The 17,927-nt window shown below is 44.5% G+C and overlaps 1 protein-coding gene across 1 annotated transcript in view; it reads right to left on the reverse strand.

Moving 5' to 3' along the window:
* Positions 1-4,856: 4,856 nt before the first annotated feature.
* The window catches only part of BARX2 (BARX homeobox 2), a 33,025-nt gene continuing 19,954 nt past the window's right edge, over positions 4,857-17,927 (reverse strand). The window contains exons 2-4 of the mRNA XM_059488491.1: positions 9,339-9,636; positions 6,888-6,972; positions 4,857-6,128 (exon numbers count right to left, since the gene is read on the reverse strand). Coding sequence (XP_059344474.1) covers positions 5,877-6,128; positions 6,888-6,972; positions 9,339-9,636 — 635 coding nt within the window. The 3' untranslated portion in view covers positions 4,857-5,876. The remainder of the gene's footprint in view (positions 6,129-6,887; positions 6,973-9,338; positions 9,637-17,927) is intronic.

Here is a 17,927-nt window from a genome sequence, read left to right on the forward strand (position 1 = left end):
GGTCCATGTGTGAAGCAAAGAAGGCCTGAAATATTTCACTCTTGTTTTCTCATGGGTTTGGTTCCTTTGGTTTATGCAAATATTAGAAGCATTTGCCCAAGGGCTACCTTCACTTCTGCTGCTTTTGTTAGTGCTCGACAGCCTTCGCCACCTTCTTCCCCAGGAAATTTTGGCTCCTGAAATTTTACCTTGATGATTTTTTCCTCAGTAATCTCTGGAGGGAAAATCCCCACTCCCACCTGCATGCAGGAAGGCAGGTTGTCAATGATTTCAGAACTTCTCCTAGGGAGTAACACTTTCTGTTACCCTCAGTTTGACAGAACAAGAGCTGAGTGTTCCCAGCAGTGCAGGGACTGTCAGAGCAGCCTGGAGGGGCTCCCTGTCCATTGGCAGCTGCCTGCACTCCTCCCTTTGGGAGAGGATCATTTTACCCACGGACCCCAGCAGATCCAGAGGCTTCCCTTTGAGCAGTGACTGTAATTCCACTGCACTGGGACATTCTGTTCAAGGAGGTTTATAATACAGGAAGGGACTGGAATTACTGGGGAAAGCCTAGCAACAACAGGGTGTCTGGTTTAAACAAAAACAACGACCAGCAATCTATTTCTGCCAGGGAAAAATATATTTAGATTTTAGGGTTCAAATCCCTGCATTGAAAATCGCCCTCATGGACTTTAACTCCACAACTTCAAGGTGTAAACTTGTATCCAGTTGTGGATTCCTAGACACAAGACAAGGGACAAGTTGAGGGGTTTTTTGCCAATTTTTAGATAGTAATTTAAACAAAATGTCACTAATTTAAGAGATTTAAATTGCAGCTACAATATAATAATGGAAAGCTACTGTGCTCCAAAGATTGATGCCCCTAAACCACTTCCGCTTACAATAAAACCTGGTAAATCCTTCCTGGCAGTACCAGACCTTGGGAAGAAAGAGGAATGAGGTTCTTACAGGATATTCATGCCCACCATCTAAGATTCTGCATGATCCAGACTTCACCAAACCTCTGCCTTTGTTGAGATGTGGGCCCAAATCCTGTATCATAGCTGAAGTCTAATCCAAGAACTGTTCATTACCCAGCTATATTTTAATTTATAGTGCATAAAGGGAAACATGAAAAACATTAATCATCCTTGCACATATAGCTAAACCACAGAAAAATATCTCTCTACAGAACTAGTGTTTCATCTGTCCAAAAAATAGAGGTTGACTTTTTAACCATGATTATTTTTCTTTCTAGTTTTATTTTTCATGTAGGTTGATGCAGTTAAGCTCTTCCCCTTTGTTTTTTCTTTCAACTACTTCTTCTCTTTTTTCCAGTCCATTCTTGTGTACTGGCCTTTTCCTCTTTGCTGCTGAAGAAAGATGATTGAGAGGGGGAAAACTGAAAACCCTCTCAAACACCAAATATCTTTGTGCTGGCCTGAAGTTAAATGAATAAAGATTTTTTTTTTCTTTCCTTATTTATCCTTGCTGGGACCTGGGGAAACCATCCAGTAGGATGAGCTCAGCGCTTTGCAGCATTATCTCAGGAGTGGGTACAATAAAAGGTGGGTCTCAGCCAGAGCTCCGGATATGAGCACTTCCCATCCCTGTAGGGGAGTTGGGATTTTGACATCGGGGCTTGTTCCTTTCTGTCAGGACTGGGAGCCAAACACCCCTGAGCATCATCAGGGCTCAGTCCCAAGGGCTCCTGTCTCAGGTCAGGTTTCTGGGATGAGCAACCAGCAGTCCAGGGGCAGCAGATGCTGAGAGGCTTTAAAGGGATGGAATCAGCCCCAAGGGGTGTCACTGTCGCTGGGCTGAGGGTCGGACTGTGCAGATTGCCCAGGGAGCTGCTCCTTGTGCTTCTCCTCAGCTGCCTGAAATCTGCTGGTTTTCCTGGCTCTTAGGAGCACAAGGCAAACACAACCCTCAGCCCACAGCTCCTCTGAAGGGCTGAATCCCAGCCCAGCTTTCAAACTCAACCCAAAGTCAGTGGAAGAGTCACTCAATTCTTGGCATTTCAGTGACAAGACCAAAAATAAGCCCAAAGCAGAAAAAAATCCTTAAAGCAAGAGGAAAAGGAGCACTTGTCTCCCAACAGCAGCTGGAATCCCTATATTTAGTTCTACTAGAATTTGTAATTTTACTCTAGTTGCAGCTGTAAATGGGTTTCCCCATTTCTTCCCTGCTGTTCTCCCTCCATCCAAAACATTCTGAATGTGCTTTCCATGATCACTCAAAGGATTATCAGTGAAAGTAATTCAGAGTGAGAAGCAGCAGAGAGCATTTCAAGAGCTAATTCTGGACTTAAATAATCGTGTTGAAAAATAAGATGTTAAGATTGCTACTCAGCCAAAAGAGGAATAAAAACACCTTTTTTGTCTTGTGGACTAATGAAAAACTAGCCCAGACAGCAAGAGAATTGCATTTTTACCCAGACTGACTCATAAATTATTAGAATGGGATTAATGAGGGGGAAAAAAATTAAAAAATCACTGGAACTGTTCCCACTGTAAAGTGGGGCTGAGTCAGAAACAATTATTTTCATCTGGGAAGTGGGAAATGCCATTATGTAAAACTTTACACTTTGTTAGAAAATGGCCAACTTTGCTTTCCTTGGGACTCAGAAACCTATCATTAAAACTCTTGTAAATTTTGAATTCTTGTATTTATCAGTTTCATTGAACAGCAAAGAAACCTCACACACTATTTCCTATCTCAGGGCAAGAAAGTGATGCTTTTTCCTGTTTCTACATTTATTTCCCCATCCTGTTATGTAAATCTAATTCTTAGATTCTTCAAATTGGACAAATCCAGTAGGTAACAACTGCAAAAACCCCAGCAAATGCATTATCCATTTTATGAAAAACCTTTTGGTTGAAGAAAATACTGCAGTTTCCAAATGCTATGTTTACTGTACATCTCTGATTGGGTTGTTTTTTTAAGTTAAAAAGTCCCAGGATGGTTTGGGTTGGAAGGGGCCCTAGACCTCATCCAGTCCCAGTCCCTGCCATGAGAAGGAACATCTTCCACAATCCCAAGTTGCTCCAAGCCCTGTCCAATGCAGCCTGGAAGAGAACAGATTCATTACAAAATATTTCACTTTGACTCGACAAGCTGAAATATCTTTGATGCCTTCCCTGACAGTCAGCTTTTTGTTTCTAGAACCACCCAAAATTCAATGTAATCAGCTGTTCAGGCTTACACATCAACTGAGTAGAAACTCTTGCAGAGTTTTTTTGCAACTTGATGGTGAAACTCATGATTAGACAAATGATTTCCACTCAGTTGCTCTCTTCACTCTGCCTGAGTACTGCAGCATTTGAGACTTGTGGAAGCATTTTCTGTGGAGATAGGAGTGCTGATGCCACTATCCAAGAACAATAGAGGCTGATTACATATTTCATAGACCATGTAATCTAATTCCTGTATAAACAGGCCATAGGCCTTTTAAAATTAAATGTTATTTCTAGTCCAATAGATACGGTTGAACTACAGCACAATTCTGGAAAGAAGAGGGAAAAAAAAGACATCCACAGATAAAGAATGTGCAACAACTCAGACATTGCATCACAGCTCCAGCAAAATCCTGCCTCACCACCTTTGCCTCTCACTGGGGCTGTCACAAGCATGTCTGGGCTCTGTGAAAGAAAAATGTTCAAAGACAACTAAATTTTGATGCATTTAATGACAGAGGAAACACTTTGCAGTTCACAGCCTGTGTTTGCAACAGAACAGGCAAGAGGGAAATGTTTCATCCCATTTCTAGTTCACTGTGACACAATAAAAAAGGACCTAAAAGGTAACAAACCCCAAGTATTTTCTAAGCTCCTTGCCAATGAGTGTTGCCCAGTTCTGGTACATTTGGCTCAGATTTAGGTGCAAACCTGTCGATGCCCTTACACCAGTGGCTGCCTTTTCCAAGCTGATTATTGTGCACTGGACACACAGGGAGTGGAGTGCATCCCTCCCTGGCTTGGCTGAAGCTGGAGTTTCACCACATGAAAGTGTAATCTCTGTCTCACACACTGTAAATATACACAGTGAGCAGCACAAAGAGGATTACCTGGAAAGTATTTCTCTATTAAGCCATTTCAAAAGTCAGTCCCCAGGCAGGATTATACAGATTCATTTCTTCAAGGAAAGATGAAACCCACATTTTTTAACATTAGCACTGTTCTAAGACAGGATGTCCCACAAACACCACTGTGCTTATATGACTTATTTATTTTTACCTTTCTGAAAGCTGTTTTCAAGTTTTAAAGCACATCTTCAGTCACTGGCTGGATGGAGAACAAACAACAGCAAGGGTTGGATGCATGGCAGCCGTGGAAAAGCCTTGCCAAGCTGAGACACTCAACCATGGATATGAACTGCACAAGTCCTTTACCAAATACCTATTTTATGATACCTGATTATCCAGAGCTAATGCAGAGCTGGAATCAGACACTACCAAACACCACTGAGCAAGAAACTGGGGGGAAAAGAATCCCTTTCTCCCCACTCAACACTGCTTGGATAAACCGTTCGAGAGCTGTGTGTGAATCCTTGCCATCCCAAAAAAGGAATATTCAGAAATCATCTTCACAGAGCCACTAAATATGTGTCCAAAACTGGAGGAGGTGATAGAAAATAGTGCCCTTGTTCTGACACATTCACCCAGTGACAAGGTGGCATTTACAACACCCTCACCTCCCTCAGCAAGTGCTACAAATAGTTTACACAGAGCATGTTGTAGAGTGATGTTAAGGAAAATCTGATGATGTCTATTTCCTCCAGATTTTGTTGGAATAGAAAAACCTATTCCAGAAAAGCCTCTGCCTGATACTCTGAAATGAGAATCTCTGGAAGAGAAACAACAGCAACAACTGTTTAATTTATGTATTTTATTTTTAATTAAAAAATAAAGGTTATCTTAATACATCTCTTGCAGCCTTTGGGCAAAATGCACTCTTAACAAGACTCTATGAAACATGATGCACATCTTTTCCTGGCACACATCTTAAACAAATGCCAGCTTCCTGCAGCAACTTTGGAAATCCACCATTTTCCCCAAACCCTGAAAACATTTAACAGTTCATTTAAAAAATCCCTATAAAAATTAGAAGTGGGCCTAAAGCAAAAGTCCCAGATCCAAGCACCCAAAAGCTTTTGGAGCAGATTTATATCCAAACGCTCATTTCATTGCAAGTTTTATCCCACATCACTGCAAATTCACAGACACAGCACCCAAACCACCCAAGGAGAGGCGATTGGAGCTGACCCAGGTATGGATCTCCCTTCAGAAGCTTTGATCTTAACTGGGCCAAAGCAAACCTGGGAGTCTGAACTGTTTCCTAAAATTGATTAAGTCAGGCCCATCCCTAACAGAATTAAGTGCTGGTTACACAAGGAAATGGTGCTGTCAGAGCTCCCATTCCTTGGCTATCCCTGATCTGAGCCCAGGCCAAGCTCTCTGTCCATTGGCACCACACAAGGCAAGGATAAAGCCACGGGAACACAGTGACCCTCCAGCACAGCCACTGCCTGGGAGAGCCCCAGGCTTCTCCAGGAGCTGTCCTGGTGTGGTTTTCCCTGGAAATGTCCCGGCTCCAGCCCTCCCTGCAGGACAGCTCCGGCCCCTGCCAGAGGAACAGGCTGGCACCGCTCCCAGGGGTGTCTTCGTTCCACCTGGCCCGTGATGGCTGATTCCCAAAGGCACAACGTGACCAATCTTCAGACTTATGCACAAGGTCTACATACATATACATATATATATATATTTATATATATATGTACACTCACACCACTACATACATATTTAAATATATATATACATATATATATTTGGTTTTGATTTTTCTCTTTGATCTTTTTTTTATTCCTTTCTTTTCCCCTCCTTTCTCTCCCTTTTAACTTAATGGTGTAGTCTCCTCTGAGGAAGGCTCTGGTATGTTTTCTGGAGACTTCTCTGTCTCGAACAGGACTTCTGGGTTTTCCTCTGTTAATTTTGGCTCCTCAGAGGCTTGGGATCCCTCCAGCAGCTGACTCTGAGCCTGGCTGTTCATTTTCTCCTCTGCTTCAATCTCCTCCGAGGTGGGAATTGAGTTTTTCTTTGGACGGCCTTTGGGCTTCGTTGGAGCTTCCTGTCCACCCTTCAACACCTGGAGCAAAGAGATGAACTGTCAGGATTCTGAACTCAGACATCCTGTTCCTGTGTCTAACTCCCTCTCTCTACACACCATTCCTGCAGCAACGAGGCACTCCAGCCAAAGATCTATATCCAAGGCAATGCCAAATTTGTTAGAAGTGACAGTAACTTCTGCAGGTGCCACATGCATCCAAAGGAACAGCCTAGAACTGCACCTTGTCTCCCAAATCAGAAAACATAGACACCTCCACTAGAGAATGTCACAGCATCATCATGTTCCCACCAGCATTTATTGAGTGGCTGACCTTCATAAAAAAGCATTTTAACTGGAAAAGGACCATGAAGATGAGAAAAAGTGAAAGGTGAAACAAAGATATGAGAAGTAAAAATTAGTAGCTCTCAAAACTTCTCTGTTTCCATAGAGCAACACAGTCTTTTTTTTTCTATGCACAAAACCAATCTCAGAAGCACTGAGATCACAGGAATGCATAAAAATGCAGAAGGAGATATTTTGGTTTTTCCCTCACTTCTATTCTCATTTCTTTCACCTCTTTGCTTTGTCCTCCTCCTACTGCCTTTAGTCCCCTCTAGCCCACCACATGTACTGCAGTGTGAACACTTTTTAAAAAAGAGACCATCTCTGTGAGAAATGATCAGGAATAAAACAAAATTTGGTATAAATAGACGCAAGTCACTCCACTATGTTCAGCTTCTTCTGTTCTTTGCAAGGAGCCATTTAAGAGCCCTGGAGAAATGACAAGCACCCACTCACCATTTTCTTCCACTTCATCCTACGGTTCTGGTACCACGTCTTCACCTGGAGCTGAGTCAGCCCCAAGGACTGGGCTAAGTCGAGCCTGGGAGACAAACCAGACAACAAAATGAGTTTACTGAAGCCAAGAGGAGCTCAGGTGCCAGGTCTAGGCAGTGCCACACTGTTAGAGCATCCAGCAGTGTCTCTGATCATTTGTCTCAAGAATGATCACACAAAAGTGGTAAAACTCGTGAATTTAGGATGCAAAGATAGATGCTGCTATGGAAGATGCAGGTGTTCACAAGCTCTCTTTTCTAGACATGGCAGGGTTTGTCTGTCCTCTTTGAGACATGAACCTGCTCCACGCCAGCTGCTGATGCTCCATGTTTGCCCATAAATTAGGAGCTACGGGTACATCACATCCCTGAAAAACAGGTCCCTGGTGCCTGAAGCAAACAGGTGGGAACAGACACATCATCAGCCACTCTTTGTATCATATTTCTCCTTCACTACCTTCAGAATGGGGATCGTGGTATTTGCCCATTTCTCATGGAATAGCAGTACATCTAAATCTATCAATTTAATACACATTCTTTATTGAGGCAATTTAATTTATTTTTTGTATGTTTAGCTGCAGGGTATATGTGGCAGACAGCCCATAATCCTGATTCATCCTTCACAAATCTCCAACCCATGCAAGTTTGTGTGAACCCATTCATTATTTCTATATTAAAGCCCAGCATATAAAGCAAATGTGGCTCAGAGTAGCTCCTGATCCTTTGCACAGGTGACAGCACCATGCATCTGGTGGTTTTGTAATGGAGCTGCACAAGGGATGGAGCTGGAAATCCTCAGCCACGCCAGGAAAGTGCCCCTCAGAGTCATGCAAGTCCTGCAGGTGGGACAGATCCAACTCAGAGCCACATTCCACAGTATTCTGCATTCTGTGACTTTTCGGCAAATATCTCCTTGCCTTTGGATGGGCAAACACATTTGTCAAGGCCAAGTTTTTCATAACGAAAGCTTTGTTACACCTGGGCTCCTTGGGCAACCAGATTTACATTGGTAAACACCCACATACCCCACCCCAGCTCTCTGTGCTCCACCTCACACTCAAGGATTCATGCTTCTCTCCCACTCCAGATTCACTCTGGACCTGCAGGCTTGTTCTGCCACTACATCACATCTGAAGCCATTGATCTAAGACACCATTACTGTAAAGAGAAGAACATGTCAGAGTTATCACCCTGATGATAAACCAGGGGTTTCAGGTGCCCTCGCAGGGCTACAATCTTCTATCCAGGCCAAAAGCTGCAGAAGTGAACACAGATCACAATTCACTGCTTTGCCAGGTTTTCAGCCATGAGTTTACAGACAGAAGCTTGGCTTAGCTAACCCTCTGTGCCTTAGTGCTCATGTCTGGTAACACCTGGTTCACCTGTAACCAGCTGCCATGTCTTGGCACATACCTCAGTGCAACCACCACTGCCTGGAAACCCAAGGAAACAAACACAGGGGAAGTGGTACATGGGCAGGAATGGCTCATCGTCCTCAATGAAGCCAAGGAACAGTCATATGAGATTGTTAATTACCAGCCTTGAGTGCCTCAGCGAAGTGTCAACCATCTGGTGATGTGAAGCTGTGAGGAGTCAGTGCAGGCATAGCAGGAACTCTGAAACTCCATGAGGCAAGTTGGCTATGACCAGGAATTTTCGCCTGCAGCAATTTGGTGACAGGCAGTAGGAGCAGAAAATGCCATCTTCAGAATCAATTTAAATATTGGGATACTGCCCTCTGTGGAGTGTAGGGCCTGATACCTTTCAAACCTTCTCCAGGTTTACAAACTTCCTAGGAATTTGATGGGTCATTTTACCATTATTTAAATTTTCAGAGTAGGATTCAAAGCCCTTAAAAAAGCTGAAATCTCTCTTAGTTTGGTTTGCCCATGTGGTACCAAGCAGTGCCTAAGAACTTGCCTGTGCCTTTGCAAGGCACCTTACAACTCCAGGCTCTGCTTTCCAAACTTATGTATCTTCCCACTGAATTGCTGCCCAAGGTGCTGGATAAAAGCCAGCTCAGGAGCAGCTGAAGATACCATGACCACACAGACACGAGCCAGCAGATCCCAGGGGGAGATAGGCTCCATCGTTTTGCAAGTGTGCAGCAGGAGTTGGAAGGGCAGAGATCCTTCTTCTCTGAGGAGATCTCTGAGCCTGGAGAACTGCTCCCAGCCATGTGTATGATCTGACATTTCCACTGATATTATCTATTTGTGTCACCTTTGATCCCAGGAGAAGCAGCCTTGAATGTGAATCAGGTTACCTGCCATGGCCGCAGCCAATGGCAGAGGCAACTCGGTGGAGCAAGAAGCAGCACTCCCAGCCAGGGAATGTTCACTGTGGAACAGCTGAGCAGGACTGGAACATCCCTTTTGCTCATCCCTATTCCTGGTGTGAGCAACCAACCTACCTGTCAGGGGTGGAGAGGTACTTCTGCTTCTGGAATTTCTTCTCCAGGCCCATGAGCTGGATCTCGGTGAAGATGGTCCGACTGCGGCGCGGCTTCTTGGAGCGGGGCGGGGGCTGCTCTGCCTCGGACTCGCTGCTGCCCGGGGCCTCGCCGGGGGGACCCTCGGTGCCCGGGGTGCCCACGCAGGGCTGGGCTGGCAGCAGGCGGGCGCTGGCGGCGGCCGGGAGCAGCGCGGGCAGCGCGGGCGGCTGGCGCGTGATGACGGACAGGAGCGGATAGGCCCGGAGAGAGGGGGAGCCTGGCAGGGAGGAAGCACAGGCAGATGGAGGTCACATCAGTGCAGATGTGTTTGAGCGATGGGAGGGCAGGGGAGAGGAGGGAGACAGCAAGGGCTTTCCTGGCTCTGCCATTCGCTTGTTAAAGGACAAGCAAGAATATTCCCCTCTGTAAGCCTATTCCCTCTCCCAAACTGCACAGATTTTCTTAGGCTGGAGAACCCTAACTTCAACCCTAATCCTAACCCTAACCCTAATCCTAACCCTAACCCTAAACCTAATCCTAACCCTAACCCTAGGACAGAGAAAGGAAGGACTGCCTTTCCACTCCTTTTTTAGGAGATATTATAACCATTGAAATCATCTGTCTAATTACTGCAAGAGACTGAACTCCAAGCAAAGGATGGAATATATCCCCATTCTGTTCCCAACTTTGTTTCCCTGGGGAAACTAGGACAGGGTTCACTTGAGACAGTCCCCTGCCCTTGCAGGTAATAGACAACAGAGTCTGGTTCACAGGTCATGCCATCCCCTAATGGGCAACTGCATCAGAACCACCCTCGCCCTCCATTGCCCACACTGATCCCACTGACCATGCAGGAAGATGAGGATGAATACATCCCAAGAGTTCTTCACTGACTGAATGCTGCATCTTACACCACCCAGTTGATACCAGCCCTAAAAACAAACCAGTTCTGCTCCAATCTTTTCAGATCAGGGCTGTTCTGGGATGACAAATCCAAACATTCCCAAACACTAGAGGAAGTTCTGATCCACATCAGGCCTTCTGATTTACAACCATAGCAAATTCCTGCTCAGCCTTAGCCCCAGGAAATTGAATGTTCCTTTAAAGTTTGGGCAGGGAAATTGAGCTACATACGGGAAACGTAAACTCAGTGTAAGATATACAACCTGCAGAGTCTTGGGCAACTCACTTTCTTGCTCTGTACCTCATTTTACCTCATTTGCAAGATAGAAACAATCCTTCTTACCTACATCACTTATGGTAAAACATGGATTAAAATTTAATGTACACAAAGTATTTGGAGATCTTTAGATAAATGGGACTGTGGAAAGGAACATATTACACCAGCAGGCCCGATTGTGAAACCCTTCACATGAATCACCACTAATGAAAATAATGATCTCAAGACCTCAATGAGTGTGTTGGGGTGAGTAACTCCACACCGTGGAGGAAAGGAGTTCCCAGCCTGGCCTGCTGATGACCTGTATTCCTCAGCCCTCTCCCCAGCTGTAGGGCTGTGATCACAGCAACCAGGTCCTAGGTGAGTTGGGTACATCAAAGAACATCATAGGCTGTTGATCGTTGCTTCTCTCCTCAACCACAGCAAGTTGTGCAAAATCCAGCCCCTTAAAAAGCAAGCTGGGGAAACAATTGTCAAAACTCTGAATAGCTGTGACTACAGACTGGGGTTTAGGCAGACTAGGGCTTCAGTCTTGCTTTCTCCTCCACACCTCTGCAACCCTAAAAATCAAAGTATTTCCATTAAATGTAAAACTTTCCACTTAAACCACCAAGGAATCATTTGAGAGATGAGATCAGGTTTGCCAAACCAATATTTAGCTTGTGTCAAGCCTTATCTATCTTCTTTTTTTAAGTTTTTTTTCAGCTGAAGACTGTGCTGATCTACAGCACCACTGAGCAACCTGGTGGAATTTTTGCCTTGATTTACAACTTCAGTGGCTGTTCAAAGATCATAAATTAGGACAGAGTGTGCTGTCCTTTGCTTTACACCTCTGTCCTTTGCTTTACACACTACATCTATGCTGGTATTTATGCTCCCTCTGACACCACTCAGCTAGACAGAACACAAAGCAGATGCTGCTCCCATAGCCTATGTCCTTCTCGTCAACCTACCACTCTTCATTTCTGACACTGTGGAATAACAAAAAACTTGCTGGCCCACCCATAGAACGGATCATTTCTTCTCTTTCAGCCAAATTTGCCCAAAAATCATCCACTCTTGCCTCCTTGAAGGGTCTCTCAATTTCTAGAGTCCTGTGAAGGAACACTGAGGTCACCTCCACCACAAGAGGTGTTCCTGGGTGTGCCATAGGATTCATGAGGACATCGTGTGCTGATGTCTTCATTTGCAGCAGTCCTGGGCTCAGCCCCAGGACACAACTGCTCTTGGTCACTCAGGCTAACAACAGACTTCTTGGATCCCAGTTCTACCCTGTTCTGGATCACGAGACTTAAGCTTCAGCTTACTCCAGAAAGGAGCAGGTCCAGTCTTATTACATCCCCTTATCCACTGCTCTGGGGTCCTGGTTCAACCCTGCCCATCACAGAGCTCCTGCTCCTCCACAGGTTCGTGCTCCAAACCTTATCCCACAGCCCCTTCCTGTTCTCACTCATGGGTAGCTTTTGGCACCAGATCACTGATTAATCAATACTTTTGTACTTCCATACATTTCCAGCAGGGCTCTCCATAAAGCACAAATTTACTCATTAATAATAAATCACCAGAGCTCAGAAACCCCTGCAAGACTCCAAGTGACTGACACCTCTGGATGAAAGGATTTTTACAAGAAACTCTCTTCAAAGGAGGTCAGCAAAGTTATTTGATATCAGAGCAACCAGGGATATTTTCTTTTCTGTATGGCATGGCAGCAGCACGTGGAGTGCTTGAAGGGTTACAATTGTCCCAGAGCATAAGATCTGCCTTCATCAAGCAGAGAAAAGTCTCTTCAGGTTATTTTTCTAATAGTCAGGTAAGATTTGGATTACAAGAACTGCTTTTCAAGATGAGCAGCAAGGCCTTGGCTATTTTTGCAGGGTACAAGAGTGGTTATTAGAGAAGCAGATCACACTGGAGTTGTTTGGGTCTGGGTTTTCAAGTGCTGAGCACCTGAATGGGGGGGATACATTTTCCAAAATTCTTAGCAGCCAGCAGCTGTGCCCTGGTCAAACACTTAGAAAAGCTCAGCACATGCTTATTTTTGGAGCCCACGTCAGGTCACAAATTTATTTACGGCCCTTCTGAAACCATGGTGCTGCTTCTGCACAAGTCGTGGTTTACAACTGCCCAGCTGATTTGAGTTGCAGGCGCTGAACAGATTTGTGAGGCTGTTGACACTAAGTGTCGTGTATTTGTTTATCATTGTGCTTGCAAGAGTAACCTTTGCTTATGGTTTCACACCAACAGTTGTGACAGGGCTTTTAGAAACCACTGTAAATAATGAAAGCATCATGATCAGCCCAGCTTATACAAGACTGGTCAGTTTTGTGCCCTCAGCCTGGTGAGGACAGCATGGATGCGGCACAGAGTAAGAAGTAAAGATGGCATCTAGAAAAGACATGAGCGTCAAGGCTGCAGATATTTTTGGGGAGAAAGCTACAGGTCAGAAGGGGGCAATGCTTTAGCAGCCTCTTGCATGTGGAGCAAACCAGAAATAACTGCCCTCTGCATTGCACGAGGCAGCTTTCAGCTCCCAGAGAAAGAAGCCCAAGTTCAGTGTCCAGCTCTGGATCTAGTGATCCCAAAGTTCAAAGCAGCTGAAGGTGAGCCCGTCCACAGTCTCTAGGTACACTGTTAACATGACTCCCCTTAAACCATCTGTACAGTTCTCACCCTGATAAAGCCTTGCCTTCCAAACACCATGAAATCTGAGGTGAGATCTAAACTCCTCATCCCCCAGAGTTCAAAGGTACTTCTAGACTGACATGGTATTGTAAGAATGGAATAATTTCCTAATCTTCAACAAATTAAATGCTAGCAGGCAGCTCTTGTCTGCTCAGCACTGTTGTGACATGCTCTGTCTCCTGAACTGGGATGAATGGGAGTGAAGAGCTCTTTCTTTCCATACCTGCCTTTCACAATGGTTGCACTGAACACGTTCTCACCTGCACTGTTGCGTGAGCACTTTTTCTGACCCACTGCTCTTTTGTACATGAAAATGCAAAAGATGCCCACATAAACCAGAAAATGAGGAATTCGCTACTCTAGAAAAACACCTAAAGCATTTTAATATTTCCATCTGAAACTGTCAAGAGACCCCACACTCCAGTGGTGAAACCACCAGTGGTTTAGGACTCAGGGGGTCTCACTGCTCTTCACAGGGACAATGGTCTCTGACAATGTGGTTTTCTATAGAAAAGTCCCAGTTTTATCTACTAGAATAATCTTAATCGCCCCAAAGCCTTGGGTATTCTTGGGCTCACTCTGCTGCTGAATACTTCTCAAATATTTGGGAAAAATAAGTATGATCCCATACTTCATACTATGCACTACTGAAGGAGCACTGCCTAACAACAGATTTTTTCCTGTAGTTCTTTTTTAAGGGTTTGAATAATCTCAGTTTCAAGCAGTAAGAATGCTCTTATTTCTGTCCACCCCAAAAAGCAAACATCTGGCCACTGCTGCTAAAAGTAACCAAGGGCTAAAAATAAAAAAAGACATTGGATCTGTAGAGCATTTTCTATGATCTGACAACATTTTGCTTCGCTATTTAAATCTGCATTGGCAGCCACTGTACAGTGAATAACAGATCTGTAGTAAGGACTGCCCACATCACCTTGGCATGAATTGGCATATTCAAGCCACACACAGGATAACCCTGGAGTCCTGTTTCCTAATTATATGTCAGATATTTCTGCAAAAAACCTATCATGGTTTGATGTATCCAAAGATTTATTTGTCTTTTTTTTTTCAGCAGCGACAAGAAGAAGATGCTACATCAAGAAAACCAATCTGAAACCATCTCCACTCACCTTCTAGAATGTTTCCAATAAATTTATTTTAAACTTCTTCTGATCACTACCTAAGACACAGTGGATACACCACCACTGGACAGATCACCTTGCAGAAGTTGTAATTAAAAATAAATACTTGAAACAAGTATTTTCCCCTTATTTAGCCCCTCCTCCCCTCCTCCCTGGCTTAATTTCAACCCCAACAGACACAGAATAAGGAAGAGAAAACGGAAAGCACTAATTAGTTGCACGGTTTGACTGCCGGCAATGGAGGAACAGTTTTCCTCCCAGGCAAACTTAGTTTCCAAATGTTGTTTTGGAAAGCAAGAAAGAAAAAGGAAGGAAAGATTTATGGATCAGCTCCTCTTGGCAAGTCAGCCCTGTTCAGAGGCTGAATGAATCTCACTCAGAATGGGCTGCAGCAAAAGGTAAATAATAAAAGAAAATGAATTTACGACTTAGGAAGGTCTATAAATCTCTCATCTCCTGAGTGTCAAAACAAAGGGAACCAAGGAGTTGAGTTCATTTTGCTGAAGGAGCAGGCAGTCTCCTGACAGGAATAAGTGATCCCTGAGTGAAGTAAGGAAAACAAAAGTGTGGAAACGTTGAGAATTAGTTGAACTGTTTCTTTAGTAGAGAGGGCATTACATAGACTTTTTCCACCATAGATAGCAAAGATTTTCCAACAATACCAATTCCATGGACCTCAGCTAGATTTTACCACCTCATCCAGAGCATGAGGGACCTGGCACAATCCAGGAACTCAATGTGGCCCAGGAGCCACATTAAAGACAGCAGTCAGGTACCCAGTGTGTGCTGCAGGACACATGATGTCCCCTCAGTCAGAGTGGGACTTTGCCTTATGGCTGCCAGACCTGCCAAAAGTTGACAGAGAGAAAACCTGACCCTAGTACAAGGGCTCTGTTCCTCTGCTGGGCTTCCTCAGGCAGCACATAGATCTGCAGCACCTGACTTGTCCATTAGGAGCACTACTGAGGGCAGGAAAGCAATTCTTGCACTCAGGTTAGACCTTATTTAATCTATTTTTGATGACATCAAATTTAAACCTTCTCTGCTCCCTCTGTACCAGCCTTAGGCACTGAGAAGTTCCCCAGACATGGGAGACTCTTTCTAACTATTAGAAGGCATCAGGTTCTTCCCAAGACCAACACTGTGCTCCACCAAGCACCCTGATACAGACATAAAGGCAAGAGGAAAGGAAAGAACAGCAAAAGGCTGTGCATATACCAGAAAGATTCACATTCTCTCAGGAACAAGTGCTTAGGAGAGGGTTGAGAGGAATTGTCAGGTCTCTCAGACTTCCTTGATCCAGCCATTTCCACGGTGCCTGGCCCACTGAGCACTGTCATGAACACTTCCATCCCAAGTTTAAAAAATGACCTGGATGATGTTTCTGCTATGCAGCATGGTGGGAACAGATCCCTCTGCTATCTCCAGAATGGGAAGCAGCAGAGCCATGCCAGGGGATGGCTGCTCCTGAGCCAATTATGGCCTGGGCAGAGGTGGGCTAATGAGGCTGCGATCACAGCGCTGACAGCTTGGCACTTCCCAGCTCTGAGTCCGTGTATTTGCATGGAGCAGCCCTTGGAACACACTGGCACACACAGTCCTTCAGAGCTGAAGTCCAGGCATGGCAACAAAGCCTCCCTAAGCTGCCCCTGAGCAAGGCCATTCAGCCTAGAGGGGGTACCTAGGTATGGAATTAGATGTTTTTAGCATCCCTCTCAAACAAAGCTTAGCCAGAAAAGTGGAGACGAGTAATTTGTCAGAATCCCTTTTTATCAACCAGTTCAGGCACTGATTCTTTTCTCATCCTTTCCAGTCTTTAGGAAAGACAACCCTCAGATACTCTTTTAGATTTCCTATACCTCTCTTAGTATTGGAAGAGCTGGAAAACCTGCAGATAATCCTCTGAGCCTTTACAAGTGCCATAGCTCAGCTCTATAAGCAGATTTTTCTGTGACTATTACATATTAAATGGGAATCCCGGAAGTGGGAGTGTTTGAAAATGCTCTTTGTTGCCATTCTTCCTCTCCAGCACCTCAAAGCTCAGTGACAGACTTAGCCTTGTTTCAGTAGAGGAGAATTGTCTGCGGTTTGGTTTCTTTTTCTGCTTGCTCTCTTTCTTTGGATATGTGTGGAAAATGGCAGTAGCTAAGCTTGACCTAAAGTCTCTGCACAAGAGCAGAGGTGAAGGGCACTTCTGGGACATTTTGAGAGCTTCCAAAAATAGTCTTAAGACTCAGCCAAAATGCAGAGAGACAAAATTTCCATAGGAATTGTGTCACGGAAGCAACTGGAAGGCAGAGCAATCAACATGGAAATCTTAAGTGCAGAACTGGAACATGAACAGACACCGCTGATACTCTAAAATAACACCAGTGAGCTTCCTTGGAGTAAAGTTTAACTGCCCCCTCAAGCAAAGGCTGCAGGTACATTAACACTACATTCTTTTGCCACTTCAATGAACCCTAATAATCTGACAAGGACCACGAGTCTTGCAAACATTAAATACAACTCAGCAACACAGCAAAAAATGTAGCAAATGGCTTCTCTTCATCGTGGAAAAATCCAGACCTAACTGATGTCCATGGCAAAACAACTATCAGCTTCAGTGGAGCCAGGATTTCACACGCATGTGCCCACAGAAAGAAAACAAATGACAAAACAAAAGAAAGGAAGTTAGAGCAACTAATTTTAGCACAGGGAAAATGATCCTTTTTTTAGGCATTCTTACTGAAACCAGTTCTTCAGGAGTCTACACCTCTGTATGAGCCAAGTGGGAATGGGAGAGAAAATTGGCATCTAATCAAATGTCAATATTTTACCTCAGATTTTCAGGCGGGCTCAACTAGGAGTCGTGTTTAACCTTCCCAAAGAGAACCCTCCCTTTTCCCTTCAATCACTCTTTTTGAGGGGATCAGGGTTTTAGCTAAATCTGTTGCAAACGAAATCACTGATGTTGGTGGAGGTTGACTCAAAAGATGCTCCTCCCCAAAGCATCTTCCACTCTGCAAATCCCAGTACAACTTCCCAGGGATGACTGGAGCTGCACACAACTCCAGCTGCTGCTCCCTGTCGTCTGGGACACTTGGAGCTGTGGCTGAGCTCAGCCCAATTTCAAAGCCACTGGGGAAATTTTCTCAACTCTGTAGGATCCAAATTTTCTGTTATAAGTCTGTCCCCATTAGCAATTTATCAACACGTTGCTGTATTTCTTCTCAATAATAACAGCAATTAGTAAGTTTGAATGATGCACAGCATGCATGCTGCAGGCCTCCACAAAAACCAACAGAAAAATAGCTAATCCTTACTTATTGACATTTGATATTCATATCATACTTTTTTGTGTGTTTAAGGCCCTGCACACAGTAAGTAATTGGCCTTGAACAGCTGAGAAGCCTGAGAGCCTCCCTGAACAAGACTTGTCTCACTCCCTGCTGCCACAGGCACCTTGCCTTGGACAGGGCTGGATGTGGGACAATTATCCATCTTAAAAGCACAATCCAAACCCCACTTACAGCAGCAGTGTCTCCAGGGTGCCAGATCCCTGAAGGATGGCACTAGGGATCTTCT

Source organism: Ammospiza nelsoni, chromosome 24 (genome assembly GCF_027579445.1).
Source record: "Ammospiza nelsoni isolate bAmmNel1 chromosome 24, bAmmNel1.pri, whole genome shotgun sequence".
In the NCBI taxonomy this organism is placed as follows: domain Eukaryota; kingdom Metazoa; phylum Chordata; class Aves; order Passeriformes; family Passerellidae; genus Ammospiza; species Ammospiza nelsoni.